Source organism: Chiroxiphia lanceolata, chromosome 1, assembly GCF_009829145.1.
Source record: "Chiroxiphia lanceolata isolate bChiLan1 chromosome 1, bChiLan1.pri, whole genome shotgun sequence".
Lineage (NCBI taxonomy): Eukaryota > Metazoa > Chordata > Aves > Passeriformes > Pipridae > Chiroxiphia > Chiroxiphia lanceolata.
The window spans coordinates 84,510,631-84,531,215 of NC_045637.1; the positions used below are offsets into that span (position 1 = coordinate 84,510,631).

The following is a 20,585-nucleotide window of genomic DNA, read 5'->3' on the forward strand; positions in this document are numbered from 1 at the left end:
ATTCAAGATGAATAGACTTGACCAGTAAAATTGAAAATCTTTTTCCAAAAATACCCATCCTATTAAGAGATACACACAAAGAGAATTCACTCAGTAGATTCAGTTCCATCCTCCTATTCTTTTCTTGAAAGCATTGCAAAACACATGCACTGTAAAGTGAAGTTCTCTGAGAAAAAAAACAAGAATTCCATGGTCATGCACGCTACAAACATACACACAATATCATCAGGATTCTAAAGATTTAAGTCTACATTCTTACAGAAAACCATGGTTGTTCTAGAAGAGTAATTTTATTTTCCATTATGGCTATTAGAGATTAATTCTAGTTCCAGACAGAAATCACAGCTTCATCCATGAATAAACATAATTAATCACAAAACAAAATGATTGGCCTAATCACGCAAGTGCTTGTAAGTCTCCCTTCTGAGATGTTAGCTACCCTTGTCATAGGTATACCTGACAAAATTAATCTTTCCAACACATCATTCATGCTTCATATAAGCTAAGCTGTTTGACAGCACTTCTCAACAAGGCTGTGACGAAGTACATTCACCATAGCAATGTCAAGGGGATCTCTCTTTGGCCAACGAGTCTTGTTTATCATCACACTACAGAAATTGCCATCCCCAAAGGCATAGGTAGCATGCTGCAGTCAAACCACTAAATAAAAGAACTCAGAACAAAGGAAGATGTCTTGCAAATACATCTGTATTCACCACTGCTAGTTTGTTAATTTTATTATAACTGGTTATTTGGGTAATGATTTATAGTCATTTTAATGCGTAGTAAATTTTCCAGAATTCTGCTATAAAGAGTAACCCCTTAGGATCTGTAGTAGTTTAACACTTAAGATGCTGTAGATTTAATAATGAAAGTCAAGGAAGCATCATAGACCTGTAGATGACATATGCAAAGATAAAGACTGAGATCTTTGCCTAGTTCACCATCAGATGAAAACAAATTTATTTCAGCTGTTTCACTACATATATTTACTACATATACACACAAGCTCCATGTACCTAAATATCAGTTCAGCTCATGCACATCTACACCCTTCTACCACTGCCTTCTCACTCTTCCCTATCAGAAAAAAAAATTACTGTGCATCCTACAACTCTTTGGGAGTGGCAAGATTTGCAGAAGATATAGTGGTCACATATATGCTGGATCCATATCCAGCAGCAAATCAGAAGTAGCTGCTTGGCAGACTTCAGCCTTCGAACTTTTCATATTGGCTGTCTGGGGGATGGGGAGAAAAGGACCAACTCCTGTTGATACAAAACTAAAAAAGCTAAAAGCTATGAACATACACCCCTTGAACCTTGTGATAGCCCCATGATGGAGCAAGGCCTTCTGAACAAAGCATGTTAGAATTTTGTATGGGTTGCCTTCTTCTGAACACCACATAAATCAGAGCTTCTCACTTGCTTCACTATGAAATTTCTAACTCCAAAATTGTTGGCAGCAAAAGAGCCATTAGACTGCTACTGTCCAAACAACTCCAGCAACCTCTTCTGCCAAAATGTTGAGTAATTACAGGTTCTTGTCCTCTTCACCAGAAGGAAGATCCCTGGTGTCATAGTGACTTGCAACCTGAAATAAATTGCCCAGGTTAATGTTGCCCATCTCCACTGGCACCATCCATTCTGCAGCGTGGCTGAGGCCTCTGCCACCCACACCTGTCCTCTGCCACTCTGATACTGTTGGGGGCAGGCACCAGGGCATCTCTGCTCTCACCATGGGAGAAAATTGTCAAAAACAGAATCAGGTTCAAACTCTGTTGCCACTCATCCATCAGTGAGAGGGCCATACCATGGAGGAGAGATGGCTTCCAATCCGTCAGTTCTGCAAGCAGCTGAAACAGTACTTACAGGGCCCACTATTACTGCTTTGATCCACACTCCCACTGCTGGCAAAATGTCATCTTGAAAGTGTGGATGTAAGACTGGCCCCTTGTAAGCAAGGCTGCTATTCAAAAGTTATACAAGTAGCCGAGCCAGTGTAGGAACAGGCTTCAAAAACCAAAATCAGTCTCCCATGAAAGCTGCCTTCAAACACTCCCAGTGCACAACAGAGATGGCAGCTCAGAAAGCATCATACGGGTAATGGGAATGTAGACACAGATCTTGCACTCAACGCTATTAATGTAGGAGAAACCTGACTGCACACTTATTCCTGCTCCATATCAAATTTGGCCCCCACTAGCAACCCACGAGTGCAGAGACAAATGAGCCTCATTTTATCATTCAATTGTTTCTTTTCCAAGTACAGTGCACAGTCTTACAGGAGCAGAATAAAATGCATAATATAAAACCTTCCTACTTCATCAACAGCAGAGAACAATAAGAAAAACAGTGCATGGGAAGTGATGCAAAGTCTTGAGTTCATTCAGTGAAATGTGGAAAAATTGACTGAATAAGTATTTCAAAAATCAAAGTCTGGAACCATGATATTTACTTTCTGTTGAACTTGCTGCATGGTACAGAGTACATGATGCTACTAGGGGCAATGATCAGGAAAAAAGAATGTGTTCCAGTTCTTTGGCCTCATCAAATTACCTATTTACGTGAATTTTAATGGCCAGAAACTGAATTTTTCCATTTTCAAAATGTGTTCAATTCCAGTTCTTCAGATGTGCCTTTTCAAAAGAAAGAACTGTTCTACTGTATCTGCCAAAGACAGACTGAAAGCACATACTATGAGATATAGAGACAGCCCTTTGCATATGTTTTACTTTTGATCAAAGAGTGAAGTTTCAAAGATTAAATGACTGGGTGGGTAACTCAGTGATCCTTAATCTGCTTAAATGGCCTTAATCTTACTTGTTTACTAAAATACTTTCAGGTAAGATGCTAAAACAGGCAAGTCCTAACAAAACCCAATTTTCATAATTCAGAAGCAAGATGCATGTTGATTACAGACAAAAAAATACAGCCCATTTTTAGTGTGCCAAAGCTGTGCTTTTTTAAAGAAAAGTTGCTCAACATAACCTACACTAATGGGTTTATTACAGCTTCTTAAGCCCCAAGACCCTCAATATTCCCTCTTCCAACTTGATCTACTCTCTTTGCTCCTGCTGTTTCACTGCCAGGAGTTTCAGTTTTGGAGTGTCTAAATTTCAAGCAGGTTTTTGTGCTTCTGGATTTTCTGACTACTGTGTTATATTTTAAGTCAGACAGTCTAGCTGTAGGGTTCTAATCAGTTATTTTTGCAACCTTTTTTTTTTCTTTTAAGAAGCATTAAAAAGCACCACTGGCACTCCAAAAGAAAGAAAACAAGTAAGAAAGTCAGTAAGAAGCTTCTGTTTTTAAGTTCTGAGGTTTTTGTTCTTTAAAGCATGATGAAATGAAGGGAGGACACACACACTTCCACAGGCCAAAGGTAGCAAAAAGCATCTTTACTGACAAGCTGCAAAAACCCACCAATACATATATGCTTTTGTATTCAGATTTACAAACATGCACAGGAGGAAACAGCAGGACATCAGTGAAACCCTAGCAAGTGGTCTGACTGCTAATGGTCTAATCCTGGACTGTCAAGTCCCAGGAATTAAAATAGCCTTTTAATGTCCACAAATCAGCATCCCTGATGTAGCATATTTGCATATTCAACAGCAAAGTGCCTTGGGATATTTATGTAAATCCTTTCTATAACAGAGATGAGAGAAAAAGGAGCAGACAAGTTAGCTGCCAGCTGCCAAATCACAACAGAGAAGCAATTAAGGTAACTAGGCTGCAGACAGCATATTTTGCATGTAAACTACTATGACAAGAATTTCAGACAACCAGAGCCCAGGAGCAAGGAGGCCACGCTCCAAAACTGTCCCTTTGGCCCCCTCAAAGTGGAACTGAGAAGCTGGATGCAGGGATCCTCCAGGGACAGTGGGTTTGTCCAAAAACCCACAGCAGGACATGATGTTGCAGCCTTGGAAAGGAAAACTGCTTCCTAGGGAAGGTGGAAGTTCCTTGGAGTAAAGGAAATGCACCATTTTTAAAGTCTCTTCTATTTCAGTACTACAGGGAAGGGACGTGTGCCGACTCTAAATAACAACACCCTACCAATGCTGTAAGTCAGCCCTCACATCTGCAAGATGCATGATGATTTATATCAATGATTTATGACAATGAACTGGATCTAGACATCTGCAGTGTTGTGACTAGGTAGTGTTATGCCACAGGTCCTCTTCTGCTCCACAATCCTATATGCCAATCCTAAACTCTAGTGACCATTTTTCAACCAGCTGCATCCAAAGCAGGCACCTTGTGCTGTGTTTGGATAAGTACCTACTAGCAGGGCCCCATGGCCACCAAAACAAAAGTCTGGGAGACCATCCATACTGATCCCGACCAGGAGACCATCATACATCAAGGAGTCAGTGATCCACATGATGGTTACCCTAAGTAGGCCCAGGCCTGTGGTGCTCAAATATCTTGGCCACAGGACAAACCCAATAGCTGGCAATAACTTAGGAGCCTGCAGGCATCTCCCACTCCATACCAGAGATTAGACTGCCTGCCTGCCCTCATGTTTATCTAGAAGTGCTGCAAGGAGTTCTCACGTGAACCTCCATTCTGTCTGACAGTAGAAATGACTACTAGAATTGATTTCTTAATAGGAAATCATATAGTAGCTTGAGTGACCAAAAAGGGGAACTTCTCCAAGGCCAGCATCTGTGCAGCACCATCAGAAAATCCACCTGATGCTGCACTAACAAAGGGTACCCAGCATCCCAAGGGGTGTACGAATTACTTCCTATCTGTATTCTTCCATTTATTTTCTTATTAAAACAGCGATTTTATTTAGCTGTTTGTTACTGGGCCTTTCTTACTGAGATCCAGAAAGAACCTTGCACAGTCTCCCTTACCTCATGACCCAGAGCAGAACATTCTCTGCCCATCCCATCCTACCACCTGCCTGTACATCCTCCCTCACCCTCATTGCATGAAGCCTCACAAGTTCCAAGAAAAGGCCAAAGGGATTTATAGTCCAAGGAAATAGAGAAATATACATTAATCTCATGGCATTTTATCTTACACTAACCTTTAACCCCCTCTAAAGACCTTACCTATTCCCTACTTGATAGTAAATTCCATTATGTCTGGTCCTCTTGAACAGAAGTCACTACCAGTAAGCTTTTCATGTACAAACTAAAAGCTCCTGAGTGTGCTGCTGAAACTCAAGACCAGAGCAGGATGCCTGCTTTCTAAGAGGACTGCCTCCTCTCTGAGCAGCATTTAACAGAGTGCTTCAGACATAGCCCATTCAGTGAAAGAGCAGCTGACATTTTTGCCAAAGAGCATGCATTTTACAGCACAAGCACTGATTTCTCCCTAGAGAGACAATACATATACTATTTAATCAGTAGGGGTTTTTTAAATAATACAAAGCCATTGTTTTCATTTGATCCCTTTGTCTCTACAGCACTGCAGTTCTATTTTTTGTTCACACGTAGATGCACAGGTTCCTAAAGGCAAGGGTGGAGGGGAGAGGGCTGCCAGTCTACCTCCCTGACACCAACAGGTTAAAGATGCCCGTACTGGGCTGCTTGTGCCAGCAGTCCCAGCAGGAAGCTTATGTCTATATTCACACCCGATAAAACAATAGGGACAAAGTGGAGAAAGGAAAAGGCTGGCTGCCTTTTCAGAGTTCACTAGAAATTGATAGAAGCTGCTGCCCCTCACTCTTGACCACAGGATAAAGGGGCTTTGCAGATAAATCAGCGTTTCTGCTAAATCAATGGTCCTCTGAAGACACAAAGTACTTAGACAAATGGACAGGGAGAACAATCACTATTAGAATATCCTTCCCTACTTCGATAGTTTCAGCCTTTTCTCTTGACATTCAATCCTTAACATTTGCTCTTGCAATGCATTATCACACATATCACAGATATCTTACATACTACCAGTTATTTAAATAAATGTAATCTATTTAAACGAAGCAAGAATAGGATGTTTTGAAGGATGTACTGACACCTTAAGGAACCCTGCCTCGCTCAATGGTGGGGAAAAAAAAAAAAAAAATCACTTGCTTTGCTTTGATCCAAATGTCAATTTTGTAGAAATATCTATTATTAAAGTTTTGAAAGGCCATCAGACAGAGGGAACAATGTAGTGCTGTAACTCCAGTCACCAGAGAAAGGAAGAAAAGAGAGGTATTTGTGCACATGGCATTTTTTTGAAGTTTCTGTAATCTTCAAAGACACTCTACACTCTATTTCCTTTCCTATCACTATGACAACATACATGACGTGCAACTATGTGGAAAGACTCAGTCTCTACATGATTGATACTTCCTTGCACCAAATCCATCGAAACGTTTAAGAGAGTTATATCTCAATTTATACGACAGGTTAGATGAAAGGGAAAGAGTTACATTTTCATACGGTGAGAGAGAGGGGTACATTTTTATTCATTTGCTGCACGCTGCATATTAAAAATGCAGTGACTTTTTATATAAATATGTAAGTTATAGCTGGATTATACACACAAAAATAAGTATTTTGGATGATTAAAAGGTAGTATTCAGACAATCAGGTTGCCTGAAAAATGCAGCATCAAGTGCTATGAGATTTTTCACATATGAGAAGATACAAACTTGACTTTAAATAAGATACTTAAGCTATTTCCTGTTAAAAAAAAAACTCAGCTCTTATTGATATCAATTTCAAGACATTCAATAAAAAAGCACATCTAATGAAAAGCAAGCACTGATTATAATTTAGCTCCTCATCTCTTGGATTTTTTTGTATATTTTGTTTCTTTAACTACTGCTCTTGCCATCTTACTGTGAGGCATCACAACTGGAACAGCTGGAAGCACAGCCCTTCCTGAAAGCACTGCATACACCGGGAATACGCAAAAGAACTCCTGTGCTGTTGTGCAACTTACTTGTTAAATCTTCTGTACCTGTTGCGATACTCAAATTGTATTAATTGTTTAAGAGGATTTTAGGGCAATATTGATGCCCCATTTACCCACCTCACTACACTGTCCTTCTGATACTTCCACAGATCAAAGATGCCAACCTTGGGAATGTTTTTGCAACGGTAGCATCTGGTCCCTTGGCACACTCTTCTCTGAGATGTGCCAGCTCAGCAGTTGCCTTAAGGTACATCAAATGGTCAGAAAGCTAAGATAGTTCACTATCCTGGACATCAGTTTTCCTCTGTCAGCAGTCTTCAGATTTGTCCTCTCTCTTCCTTCAAAGCATCTGGTAACTTGGCACCTCCTTTTCTTACACATAAAGGTCAAGGCATTGTGCCTTTCTTATCCGAATTCTGATAAGAAAAGCCTCTGATTTTGCTAAGCAAAAAGTTTTTGAAAATATGTCTTTCATAGTTGGGAAAAAAAGGTAGGGAGAAAAAAGAAGGGGAAGGAAACAAATTTCAGACAGTAAATCCTTTCATATATCTAACTGGAACTGCAGATAAGCATTCAATATCAGCAATGGGTACTGTTCTGCTCCCTTGGGAACTGGTTGTGCACCTTGCCTTGCAAAATGAGCAGATACTCACAGCTGCATTTCAAAGTCTTTACCGATACATCTCGCAAGCATAGGTACCTCCCATTAAGTAATTCACTGTGGCAGTGGGCTCCCTGCCTTCTGCTTAAGCAACAGCCACCAGTGGCAGTCGTGATGGCTGCATCTGGCTCAAGTTGGACTTTGGGGAAACAGGTAACAACACGGTAGCTGCTAAGGGCCATAAATCTTGCTCAACAGCGGAGGGTTGGTTGGAGGGCTGCACCAACCGAAATACAGCTGGTACGCAAGTATGACTATAAGTCAACCAAATTACTCCATAACTAGTGGACAGTCCAGAACCTGTTGAGCTCTCCTGCACAAGAGGATCCCCCCTTGAGTAGGGATGCCTCTAGGTTACTCCTTGAAGCTGAGAGATTCCTTGCCACAACAGATTCTCAGCAAGTGATTATTGGTATGCTAACTTGGAAATCTTAGCTAAATAATATAAAGGACTGTTTGTGCACATATAATCCTTTAGACATAAACCACTGACCAAGACTGGGACTAAGTCTGGATTCAGTCACACTTAAACTCCCTCAAAGAAGGAGTTTAGAACGCCAGAGTGTCCTTTCTGAACCTCGCAACTCAACAGGAGGGTCTCCCTTACAGTTTTGTCTGACCCTGTCCTCCACGTACTAAATCATCAAGTGTACCTTGCCACTGAATCTTGTTAACAGCTGTCGCATTTACTATCAAATCTTGCTAAATCGTATTTCATACCAATAAACATGTTGCTACTTCTCTCTTATGAGTGAGGTGCATCACTCCATCTGTGACATTCACACACTGAAGGAATTATTTTGGTCTCATATAAAAACCTTTCTTGGAAGGACCATTAATCCAGATATTGATTTAGAAAAGTTTTAAGAATATCTGAAGAAAATAAATTTATTTTTGCAATAGACCATACCAAATAACTTTTTCATACCAAGTTTTAGTCGCATTTTCAAAGTGATAAATGTGTCTGGCATTTCCACTTAAAACAATCCAACATATCATAAAAAAGGAAAGTCACCAGTCCATAAGACAATCAGTAATACTTAGTTCCTTTAGAGATAAATATAGCATTAAGAAAAGCACATCCCATTTTATAGAATCAGTCTTATTTCTCGAGGAAAGGTAAAATTTAAAGAGCTGTGAAATCAAACTAACAGTCATGCCCACAGAATCAAAGATGACTGACCATCCTTTCCACAGGGCGTTTTATTTCACATAGATCAGTAAATTCTTTGATAATGCAACTGTCATTCTTAATCAGAATTTGATCTAAAAGATTCATTATGTGCCCAAGATTGACTTGACTCGTATCTCAGAGATTGCCTTGAACTTTCTCTTTGAGGAAGCCAGTGGTATAAAATAACACAGTAAATGTCTGTTCAAACAGACAGCAATCATCTTTAGCAATAACCATACTTCACAGGAAGCGACTCAAGTACTTTTTACTGCTGCTATGATTTAAAGATCTTAATTAACATCAGTTTTATTTCCCAAAGGAAAACAGCTGCTCTCGGTGACAAAGCATTTTTTGAGCACTCCACAAACCAACAGCAGAAGTGAACACTATCACATGCACCCAAAGGCAAAACTTTTAAAAACTTTTAGAGGAGAAAAGAAAAAGCAGCTTTAATTGGATAAGGCAGAAGGGTAAGGGGGTCGGTAACTGTTCCATACACTAGAACACAGAGTTCACAGATACACAAAGCACTACGAAGACTCCCTCACAGCCCTGGAAACACTGACACTGGGCAACACCAATTCTAAAGATTTGAGGTTCTTTTCTGGATGGAATGCATTTTTTTTAATTTTTAATTAGAATTTAAATCACAGAAGAAACAATTCTTAGATCAACTTTCAGATATACATAAAAACAAGAACAGATTGCACATCCTAACCCTATAGGGATAGTATCATTTTAAAAAAAGATTCGAGACTGAATTTCTTCTTGCATCTCACTGAAATACCAAAATGAGTGATATGACAAACAGTCAGATAAAATATATATAGCTTTTACAGACACTTACTTGAATGGTGTGAACAGAAATGACAGTGTATTTTCCTTTTTCTGACTCATCTTAACCTGCATAAAAGAGCATTAAACCATTACACGCAAGTTGCAACAAGATTAAAAATTGTATCAGGAGGTAAACTAAAAAAAAAAAATCACAGAAATTTCTAAGACTTTGGAAAAGGAATGAAATCACACTGTGAATATACTGTCCAGGAAACTAGGTGTTACACTCCAGCATGTGCAACTCCTCTGAGTTCCTGGAAACTCAGACCTGCTCTGAAGTAAATAAAATAAACAACGCACCAGCTACTGATTTTCTCAGAAGGACTTCTACAATTTGCAGGATAAAGAGAAGACATGGCTAGAAGTGCTACCAGGTTTCAGTGACAATCTCCGTGGATGAAACCAGTATTATTTATGTCAGACAGGAACTAGTACACTGCAGCAAACACTGCCAAAGCAGTGCTGTTAAATCAGTTAACCTGCACATGGATAAAATAGGTTTTGATGCCATCAGAGCCACTTTGCCCAAGGACCTCCAAAACATCTTTAAAGCCTTCTGCAGCAGCCTGACTCAAGTCTGACACCTGGTATAATGTGCAGACAGGAGTTTCCTAAGCACACTGCTCCCAAAACCTGACAGCTTGAAGTAGCAACCCACACATTTCATCCTATCCACTTAAGGCACCATCTTCTCCAGGGAGTACAAATTCTGGTTGGGTCAGTCCACCATAGGAAAAGCAAAAACCCAGCTGGCATGCCTAAGCCAGTGTGCTACTTCAGCAGAGACACACAAAGGAAATTCATACAGGATCATTGCAAAACATTGCCGGAAACAAGCTAAGAAAAAAAAAAAGATAATCTAGCACTAAAAAACGACAGAATAAAAATAAACTTAAAGGAAAGGAGAAGGAGAACTAATTCTTTCTTTAAATAATGTCCAAGACAACAATTTAACTGAAAAAGACCTAAGTCACATCCTTAATTCTTAAAGCAGAGGTCTTTCAACCATGGAGGTGATATCAGCATGCTTCACCTTCACATCCAGTCCAGCACTTCCCCTGTTTCCTAGCAGCTTCCAACCATAAATTTGAAAGTGACTCTGCTGCTGATACTGTCCCCTAGTATCCACACTTTTGAGAACCCAGCATTCAAGGGACAGAAGTTGTTGAAGATGCTAAACTCTTGCAGGTCATCTCATGCTAGTTTATTGTTCCACTATCATCACGTGGTTTTCTTGACAGGACAACAGTTCTTGTGTGTCTCAGCTTCTTATCTACAGAGAGGATGATTTTCCCTCAGAGTATTTCTATGCCTTGCTAAAACTGTGATTTTGGGATTTTGGACAGTTTCTTATTCCACTGTCTAGCAAAACAGAACCTTTTTTGTTTGGACCAGTTAAATGTCCTCCTAAATATAATATCCAATATTAAATGAAGCAAGACAGAGAAGCCAGAAATGAACACTTACAAAGCAAAACAACAGATACAGCAGCATTAGCTAAAAGTTAATTAGACCACTAATTTAATTTCTTTAATGGACAGGAGCCTATTACCTTTTTGACCTGTTTGTGTACTGATCCTGACTTAGAGCCTTGTCTCCTAGCCCTCATTTCAAAGGTACCTTCTCAGGTACCAGAACTCAGATTCTACCTCCATAGTGCAAGCAGGTTTATATCAACATCAATAAACCTCAGCATTTTTTATTTTGTAAAGAGAATGAATAACTTTTTTCCTGAATCTTAATAAAGGTTGTTTATTAAAGTCTTTCCAACTCCTTCAGATACGGCTCACAGCTAGTCAATCAACATCACCCAGTATATGCATTCAATTTTATTCCTTTGAATTCAGCATACTATACATAGGGTATGTCCTATAATTATTTTACATGTAGCAACAACTATTATTCAAATAAGTATTTTTTTAAATATGTTTAGTACCTTAAATTGCTCAAGAATTTGAACAGCGTTGGTAAACATGCTCTCTGCTTTGAAATGAGCACTATTGTTCAGATATTCCAAAGGCAGAGTTCCCTGAGGAAGAAAAATACACATATACATAAAAAAATTTAAATGAAAAACCAGGAATTTCTCTGAGTGAATTGCTGGCCAAATGAGGAGTAAGAATAGAACAAATTACTGCTGAAATAACTAATGTAACTCCACTGAAAATACTCTTCTCACAGTTTTGCAAAATGACAGGGAATGTTTAAAACAGTTTTTACAGGAATGCAAAAAACATAAATAACAGAAATTGTTATTAAACAATATATGACAAAATAATATAACCTTGACCTCTAATCAGAGGCCACTTATGAAATACCTAAAAGTCCTCTACCCAAAGCCTGGAAGGAAGTCAGCCTGGGCCTGACTCAACCCAGTACTTGGGATACGAAGGTGAGCAGTTCCCCTGCCACTTTATGCTGGGCACAGCCAGCAATGAGTGCAGGACAGGGCAACAAAAACTGGAGTAGAGTCTCCAGAAGAAATATTTCAAAAAATGTGCTGCAAATAGGTGTGTTAAATGTGAAACTAGCAGTGTGAAAGCACAGCAATGAAATGCTAATTGTCAATTAGATATTTATGAGGCAACTTTTGGACTGTGTAATAATACATGAAAGAAATTAAAAGAAAAAGCCAAGCTATCTCACTGCTCACTAAATTAGAGGCACAAGACACTATCGGAAGAAAATACTCAAGTTTAATCAAGAAATAATTAAACATTAAATTGCAGGAACAAGTTTGTTTACAGGCTCCGCTTTCATGATCAAAATCATGTTATTCAAGCCATATCGCATTTTTACCACCCTAAAAACAAAATAATAAAAAACCTTTATGCAACTCAAGAGTATAAAGTTGCAGATTACAAAAGGATCAGCTGCCTTTCCAATTGAAAGTCCTATACAATATATAAAAAGATTGAGTTTGTACTCTAAACTGAAGATACACACATAAACCTAAGACTACAAGCAGTCTTCATATCCTGTAGCACTTTTACAGATCTACAATCTTGTCCTTCATACGCCTCGAGACTTGGCCCCAACACTTCTTCCTCTATGATAAACAGATTTTTATAATATGTAAAAACATGTGTACTTCTTACCACAGAATTCAGGGGAAAAGGCACACCGATAAGGGAAGCCATCAGCGGTGCAATATCAGCCTGTGCAAGCAGAAGCATTGCTATTTTAATACAATTTCAGCCTCTGGAGCTAATAAATTCAGTTTAATTTTAACATATCTGCATTTGCAAAAGAAAACGGTATAATATTGCAAAGTTATAACACGCAACTCTCCTTTGTAGGTTTTCATTTTTTTGCAGTTTCCAGAAGTCACAGCATGATTAGGTTCAAAATGTGAGGCTCCACTACCAATAAACCTTCAAAAATACTTTTAGTATAAAAAGCAAATATAACCGCTCCCCCAGTATTTATTTACAGGAATCCAGCACCTCCTTCACTGCACTCAGAGAGGCATAACATTTTTATGACTATTTATATGATGGAAAGAACTAATTTCATATTTACAGTTCTAAGCAGTACACTGGATATACTGCTTTTCACAACACTCCTTATCCCATGCTTCCACAGTGCTGATTACTCACTTTCTCCCCTTCAGAGAGTGTTTCTGCACTTTTATTTGTGTCCAGTCAGCCCTCAGAAAGGCTCTGCAATCTACACCAAGGCATCTCATAAAATAAGTTACCATTACATTCTACTCATGATGATAAACACTCCCTCTCACTAGGTTTATATTTTCCTTTAATATAAAACTAGGAACCAAAATTCTTTGTCTCTTCAGCATAAATCTGAAGAAACTACACTGAAAACAAGGCACTACTCCAGCCTCGGATCTACTGTGCAGACTCCAAACCATCATTTGTAGATAACAATATACATGTAGTGTAATGGTAGTCAGAAGTCTTCTTTGCTATTTTTACCCATAGTTCCACATGTACTACAGGATAAAAGCTCTGTCTTTGGGAACTCCATTATCCAGGACAAAGCAACACTCGAGATTCTTCTATACAGTCTCAAAATAACATAGACATAACTCCCATCAACCTTGAGAGGAAGACTGGTCTCTAGTTTTATACCATGGCTTTGCCGAAAGCAGTTGATCCAGAACACTGCCAACTTGAACCTTCTAGCATGAGTTTATTTCCTTTGTTTGAGCAGATTTGGAATCTGTTATTAATGTATTGGTTTACGTAGGACAACAGGAAGTAAGAAGAACCACAATTTTAAAAAGCTTGGCTGATTTAGTATCAAAGGATAAGTTGTCCACCTTTTTTTCTTCCTTTACAGTACTAATTGTCTCAATTGCAAAGTGCCTGGGCCATAATCACAGATCATATTGAAAAATAACACCGTTTAACACTATAGCAAGAAATGGTTTTGATTCAATAATAACAGTAACATCTGAAAAAAAGTGACAAAATACAGACATTGAATACATGGGTCTGAAAAAATAAACCAAACATACACATGGCTAACAAGTGTAGGAAAAAGCATATAGCAGATGTTCACAAACTTGGGAAAAATCTTTATCAGACCACGCTTTTTTTGTGTTTCGCTAGACACCTTCATAGGAGATACAGAGGAGGCTTAAGTTCTGCTCCAGAGCATTTTCCAAATAAAAAGTAGAGGGAAAGCATCACAAGTTACCTCCCAGTCTGAAAGCCTGCTAGATGCCATTCACGTTACTTCTGGGTAACTGGCACCGAGTTTGAGGAGGACCTGTTACATTGTACTGCACCCTTTCTAGAAAGGGTACCATCACTTAACTAAAATGGTGCAATAATGTATCTTCAGGAGAAGTTGTATGTTGCTGCCACATGTGTCAAGAAGCAGTTTAAACTTATCCTCATTATGTTCAGTATGAGTGCAGTTCCTGCAACTCTTAAAGTAACACATTCTAGGGAAATCGTATATCAGTGTGATTGTTCTTTCAAATTAAATTAGCTTAAATCACACAAAATCAATAATTTAAGGTGAAAATTTATGAACTATTAAATTAGGTATGTTTGATACCTGATTGACATCAAGCCTCTTCAAGTTCTCCAGCTTCCATTCTGCAAGAAATAACAGAGCACGTGAACAGCTAATCTACACAGATTTGAAAGGGGTAATTCCATTGACATTTAATGTCTTGTTGCCGTTTTCTGTAAATTGTTGGTACTAAAGAAAATCATAATTTGACTTTAGGATCCTAGCTCAAGAAGGTTACAGATGGAACTCAACAGGCAGAAACAACAAAATGCATTCATTTCAGTTCACATTTTCTTTTATACGGTAGGATAAATTGCTGCTTGCAAATCTGTGACCTATATTAGTTGAAGGAAGGCCAAGGGTTTTGGGTTTTTTTCTCTCAATACAGTGATGTATTACCTCCTGTGCCAACTAAAAGAGGTTTAGGAGACAGGCTGTTAAATCTCTTCAATAGTTTATAAAAAAGGTTAACTCAAGGTCCCAAATGTACTGGTACAGTGTGGTGCAAACATATTAGACCCTTACGCTGTGGTGCATCACACAAAAAGCTGGTTCAAAAGTGTATTTTCCTGCTCTCTATTGGCCTCTAAGGAAATAAAGAGAAAATTCCCTAATTTCTTCGGGGGTGGAGAATTATTTAAAAACAGAGTTTAGCAAGATCTGGTTTTGTTTTTTTTCTTTCATACATTTACAGTATTGCATATACCAAACTTATTTTCAGCAATTAGTTCATACCACTGTTAGCTTTGGGGATCTCAGTACAGGTCCACTGTTATTTGATCCCAAAAACTCCCTGAAGAGCAGCCATGTACCTTAACAGTAGTGAGACATACAGCTAAAGCAAGTTCCCATGGCAACACAGAAAAGGTATTAGCAGCATTAATCATGAATTGTGCTAAATTCACACCAAAATGAACAAGTTTGCTTCCTTTTGCTTCCTAGAAAAGGGAAATGGGGTTATATTTCTAGAAACAGACCCTCACTCATATTTCTATTATATAAATGCATTGCTTGCTTTCCTTTACATAAGATTTTCCAAAGAAAAATGTTGAAAAACTGTACATGCACACACAAAATATGCTTAAAGTAGGAAGAAACTGTAGCTCTGCTAAAGAAAACATCTAGCTTTGTCAAAAGCTTTTTCATCTCCACTTCCCCTACTCAGATGTTTCCGAAGGCAGAGTTGAAAACATCTGCATTGGACCAGGAGCTGTAGGACATTGAGCCCAGGAAATACCGAGAACTGGGACGCACCTGCAGACCGGCCAGTCTGGGCTGTACTTCCAGGAGTTAAGTGCCTTGGCTGTACATTCTGCCCACACTGTTTTACAATTCCAGCTCACTGTCTAGGTTTCTTATACAGTGTTCAGTTTTCCAACCAATTGATAAAGGGTTTTTTTGCCTCAGGGCAGGGAAGCGCCAGTTCAAGAGGCTGAGGATGAGGCTACATGAACCGAAGAAAATCTCACAAAAGACTTCACAGAAGCAAAACCAGTGGAGGGGTGCACTTGAACTTCCTCAGCTGTGGTTGAGCTCTGCTGCTGTCCAGCGGCAGAAGATTGCGCTTTCACTTACAAGCTCCTCTGCACTTGAACCCCAGGACCAACCATTAGCCCACGAGGAGCTGAAGAGCAGCTCTGTATTCTCTCTTTCTGAAGAAGGCTCAAACCAATGGTCAAATGGGTAATATTACACGTCGCCCACAGGATGCATGGCTGCCATAACAAATCTTTTCAAGAGGATTGCCTGACCAGGCCTGAGGGAAGGCAGAGCACAGGTGAAGGAACTGATGAGGAGATGGCTGTCATCCCAGAGCAGATTCTGTGCTGTTCTGGCCATCCAAGGAGCACATTCATCATTCTATGACAAACTGGACAGGCTACGTCCTGCCCGTTGGCACTGCCTTTGGTGGTACAAACTCTCAATGGTAATAATGAGAAGAGAGACAATTCACTGAGCTGCCCACAGCATGCTTGCACTGAACAGAGCATAAGAAGTTTGTCAGCATTAGAAATATTCTGTCAATATTTCCAGGAACTCTTAACTCAGATAAATTAGGAAGAATTGTCAATAGATGCAAGAATTTGAACATTGGCACATGCAACTCCAAATGTAAGCCTGATACCTGCATTCACTGGTGTCACAGCAGTCTTGAGGACAACTCTCCTTCCCAGCACACAGTCTCACTTGCATTTGTATGGAGCAGGAAAGGCAGATTCAAAGAACATTTCAAGAGCACTCTTTTAAGCATCTTTTCTTTCACATGTTAGCTTTGTGAAAATATCTGGTATTGTAACTTAATGGAATGGTTGAACTGTATTGACCTGTGAAAGCGCCAATTTCCATTTCAACAATTTTTCTTTACTTCTAAGCTATGCAACCTACTTTAAGCTATAATGTACAACCATAGAGAGAACAGTCACTTTTTAAGTGATAATTGATTCTTGCTACTCAAATAGAGATTCAAACTCCCAAGACAGTCAGAGAGACTCAAATCTCCAATAGAGATCATCCATGGCAATTAAGAATCTGTAAAGATACTGTCTAAACAGACCAACAACATGATCGACAGCTGGGAAGCTGCAGAGCAAGTCCACAGCAAGGGAGGAGTTTCTGTGTTTGCTTTGGTGTGCTTGGCTTTTTGTCTGGTTGTTTGGTTTGTTTTCTGTTTGTTTTTTTTAACCATCAGAAGGAAAATATGAAGCAGGCACAGTAGGGTGCAGACCAATGCCCTCCTTTAAGAAAATAGACATTTCCTAACATTTCCCTATTGTGCACCTGGAAGTCAGCTCAATACTCATCTTTTTTGAAATGCTCTCACACCATTTTCATCAACTTTAAGTCAAATGCCAAGAATCAAGGAAACTGACAGATGTAAAATTCAACTATTACAGATCAACCCTTAGATGTCAAGTGTCCTTAAAAGTCAAGCAGATCAGCCATCACAGACATCAAGATCAGTTGGTTTATTCTGTTTTCTATTTTTTTGCTACAACTCGCTTTTAATTTTATCAGAGGTGTCATGGTTTTATTGCAGCAGTTAATCACAAAGACTGAAATGTTAGTATAGTCTATATCTGATAAGTCCCATTTGCTTAATCTGTTACCAAATACCTTCTCAAGAGCAGGGTAGACTTAAAACCTCAGGGTTGAAGTAATTTTTGCCTGTTTTCTCTAATGTAGCTTGACAAGCAATTCAATAAAATAAAAAGTCATTACCACATTGATCATGAGTAACAACCTGAGACTCAAAGCACCTTAAGAAACAGAGCAGGCTACAAGAATGGGGCACAGGAAAGAGGACGAGCTTGCACAGTTTAATCACACATGGTTCTCTAAATTCATTGATATTTCAGTAAGTCAATATTTATTACATTATATATTTTAAATAATAAAAATTATTTTTTTAATTATTCCTAAATAAATTACAAAGGGGAAAAATACCAGTAAAGAGTCCTAGTTTTTCATTGAGAAAAACTGTTTACATTTCCACAAGAGCTACAAGGATGCAAGTGAGACAAAACAGCCCCTGGAAAGTCCCCAGGGTTGTACTGTGAAGCTAGAAAAGAGTCTTTGAACCTGTCAACTTATCATGTTTCTGTACAAATAGCTTTTAACCTCTGGGAGTCTTCCTAAGAATTAAGTCTCCTCTGGAACTAAATATCACAAACATGAATAGCCTCCTGTCCCCAGAGAGAGAAAGTCTTCAATTCTATGATTAGAAAAGAAAACTGACTCTGATATTATCTATCCAATTTTGCAGTATCCTGCTTCAGCATGCCCTGTCAGTTTTATATTTTACCTACCTTTCAAAAAATTGTCTTCAAAGAACTGGGATGTAACTTTCTGTGGATAATTTATTCCAGCACCCCACACAATCAGTGGTGTTAAAGTTTCTGAAGGATGACCAGCTCCATGGGATCCTAAGACACATCAAATATAAATAAAGTATAAACTTTAAGACATGTGCTGTAAAACCAAACAAAATCTACATGCAACAAAAAATACACACATGTACTAAGGTCTTGTTACAGTAGACATACTAAAATCCTGTTACAGAAAATCTATTCCAGCTTCATAGCTTATTTTTATGCCACTAACACTTAAAGTTACAATAAAGCAACTAAATTCAAGCTGCAAGTTGGGAAATCAGTACCAGTTAGGTAATTATAATAATTATTAAGTCTATCTATAAAGATAGAACTTTGTATATTAAACTCCCTAAATTGTTAAGATACAGAAACTAAAGCCACAGTATTTGAAAGTCTCAAGGTATAGAGGAGTTACCTTTCCAAAACACGTGCATATGCCTATCCTGAGCATCCCACCAAAACCACTGTTGGTTTATTTCAGTAAAATTAGGCATGTGTGCAAAAAAAAAAAAAAAAATCATATAGAACTGATCTCTGGTTCCTAAATAAGAATTAGACTTCCTTTTCAAAATCAGGAAGCAATATGCATTGCAACTGTCATACTTTCCACTGTGATACAAGTTCATTTTTAAGGTTTTAAAGCCTAGGAGCAGACTCCTTAAAAATTGATAAAACATGACTTCCTTCCCTGGGGAAATTGATTCCCTCCAGATTAATGTATCAGCAGCCAAAAGGAGGAAGTTTGAAAACTATGACACCTCAGCAGCAGTTGCACAGGAGCAGGAGCCACACAACCGTGAAAGGAACGCTGGTCATTAAACCCAGTGGGTGAGGTACCACAGCACTGAGATAACCCAGCCTCAAAGGGAATAACATTGTTATGCAAACCCGATGTTGGTCACTGCATGGTCTACAAGATTATACATTTTCCTTGTATTTGCATAGACACATGCTCTTCCCTGTGAGTAAAAATATATATTTAATAAATACAAAGGACAGAGAAAGCACACTGTTATACAGCCTCAAGGTTATTCCCAAATTCATACCCCATTCTGTCCTTAAAACAATCACTACGGCAGAGCTGAAGAACCAATTTTGCTTTCTTTAAACAGCCCTAAGCTTAAGAATACATAGGTCTGGGAATTAGATTCCTGATGTTCATAAATCCCTTGGAGGGCACTCTCTGCGCTTAAAAGCAGCAATAACTGCTCTTCTTTGCAGAATTTGGGAAAAGAGCTGATGGAGAGAGCACATGCTCCATCTTCCAGGCATGAGTTATTTCTTTCTGTTGCAGGAGAAAAGTGAAATTTTGGTGAGTTTACATTTTAGCCAAGTCACCAGCTCAGTATTTTGCTGAGACTCTGCCTCTATGAATACTTTAAGACAGATACAGCTGAGACAGGTAGCTGTATCCATTCTCTCCTTTTTATAAGAACCAGGTTTCAGCCTGATCTGAATTACAAGAGGGGAAGAAAAATAATTATTTTCATTTGGGTCTGTTCCCTGTTCCAGCCCTGTTCCACCTTCCAAATGTACCTTTCCATGAGAAAGGGAGGAAAAAGGTGCTGTTGTTTAGTTCTCTGATCCAGCGTATCGCACAGTACTACTTGTACCAGGATGTTAGCAGGAAGAAGTGGGTAAGGTGAGGGTGGGTATGGAACTGCCTACATTGGTGGTCAGCAGTTCCACTTGACATCAGCTTAAAGCAAAATCATGGAGTCAGACAGAGAAAGCAAGTGACTTCATTGGTCTTTGCCAGCAACCACAGATTCTTCATCATGTCTAATCCAGAACATGTTCTTTTCCCTGAAAGGTCCCCCTGACATTCTAATGTTTAATTTGTTTTAAAACTGGTGCACATCCCATTCTGCAAATAACCACTGAAAGGCTGCAGCAGTTGGTATACTGCAAGCTCAAATAAAAGCTACTGAACTAGCCTTCAGACTGCTCGCTATGAGCCTGAGCAGCATCTCTGTGTTTGCTCTTGGACTCACTAAAGTCAGCTTTAAACTTACCAAAACTTCTGACAGAACATCAGGCTTTATCTCGGAGGCAGGAAGAGATGACAGAAAACTATGACAGACCAGTGGTTCTCAAAGCCTGAAGAGTTACGCCTATCACCTTTTATTCCCATTTCAAAGGATCCAGTACAAAATGAGAACGCCCCTACAGCAAACTCTGGCAGTGAGGAA

General features: G+C 39.0%; 1 protein-coding gene across 5 annotated transcripts in view; it reads right to left on the minus strand.

Annotated features, from left to right (window-relative positions):
* Positions 1–20,585, minus strand: part of PIGN (phosphatidylinositol glycan anchor biosynthesis class N) — a 101,029-nt gene that overhangs the window by 46,222 nt on the left and 34,222 nt on the right. For all 5 annotated transcript variants that reach the window (XR_004360501.1, XR_004360502.1, XR_004360503.1 and 2 more), the window contains exons 8-12: positions 18,328–18,444; positions 14,564–14,604; positions 12,634–12,693; positions 11,472–11,564; positions 9,546–9,601 (exon numbers count right to left, since the gene is read on the minus strand). Coding sequence is in view for 2 of the 5 variants with exons in the window: in XM_032707611.1 (XP_032563502.1) it covers positions 9,546–9,601; positions 11,472–11,564; positions 12,634–12,693; positions 14,564–14,604; positions 18,328–18,444 (367 nt within the window). In the remaining 3 variants the exon portion in view is untranslated. The remainder of the gene's footprint in view (positions 1–9,545; positions 9,602–11,471; positions 11,565–12,633; positions 12,694–14,563; positions 14,605–18,327; positions 18,445–20,585) is intronic.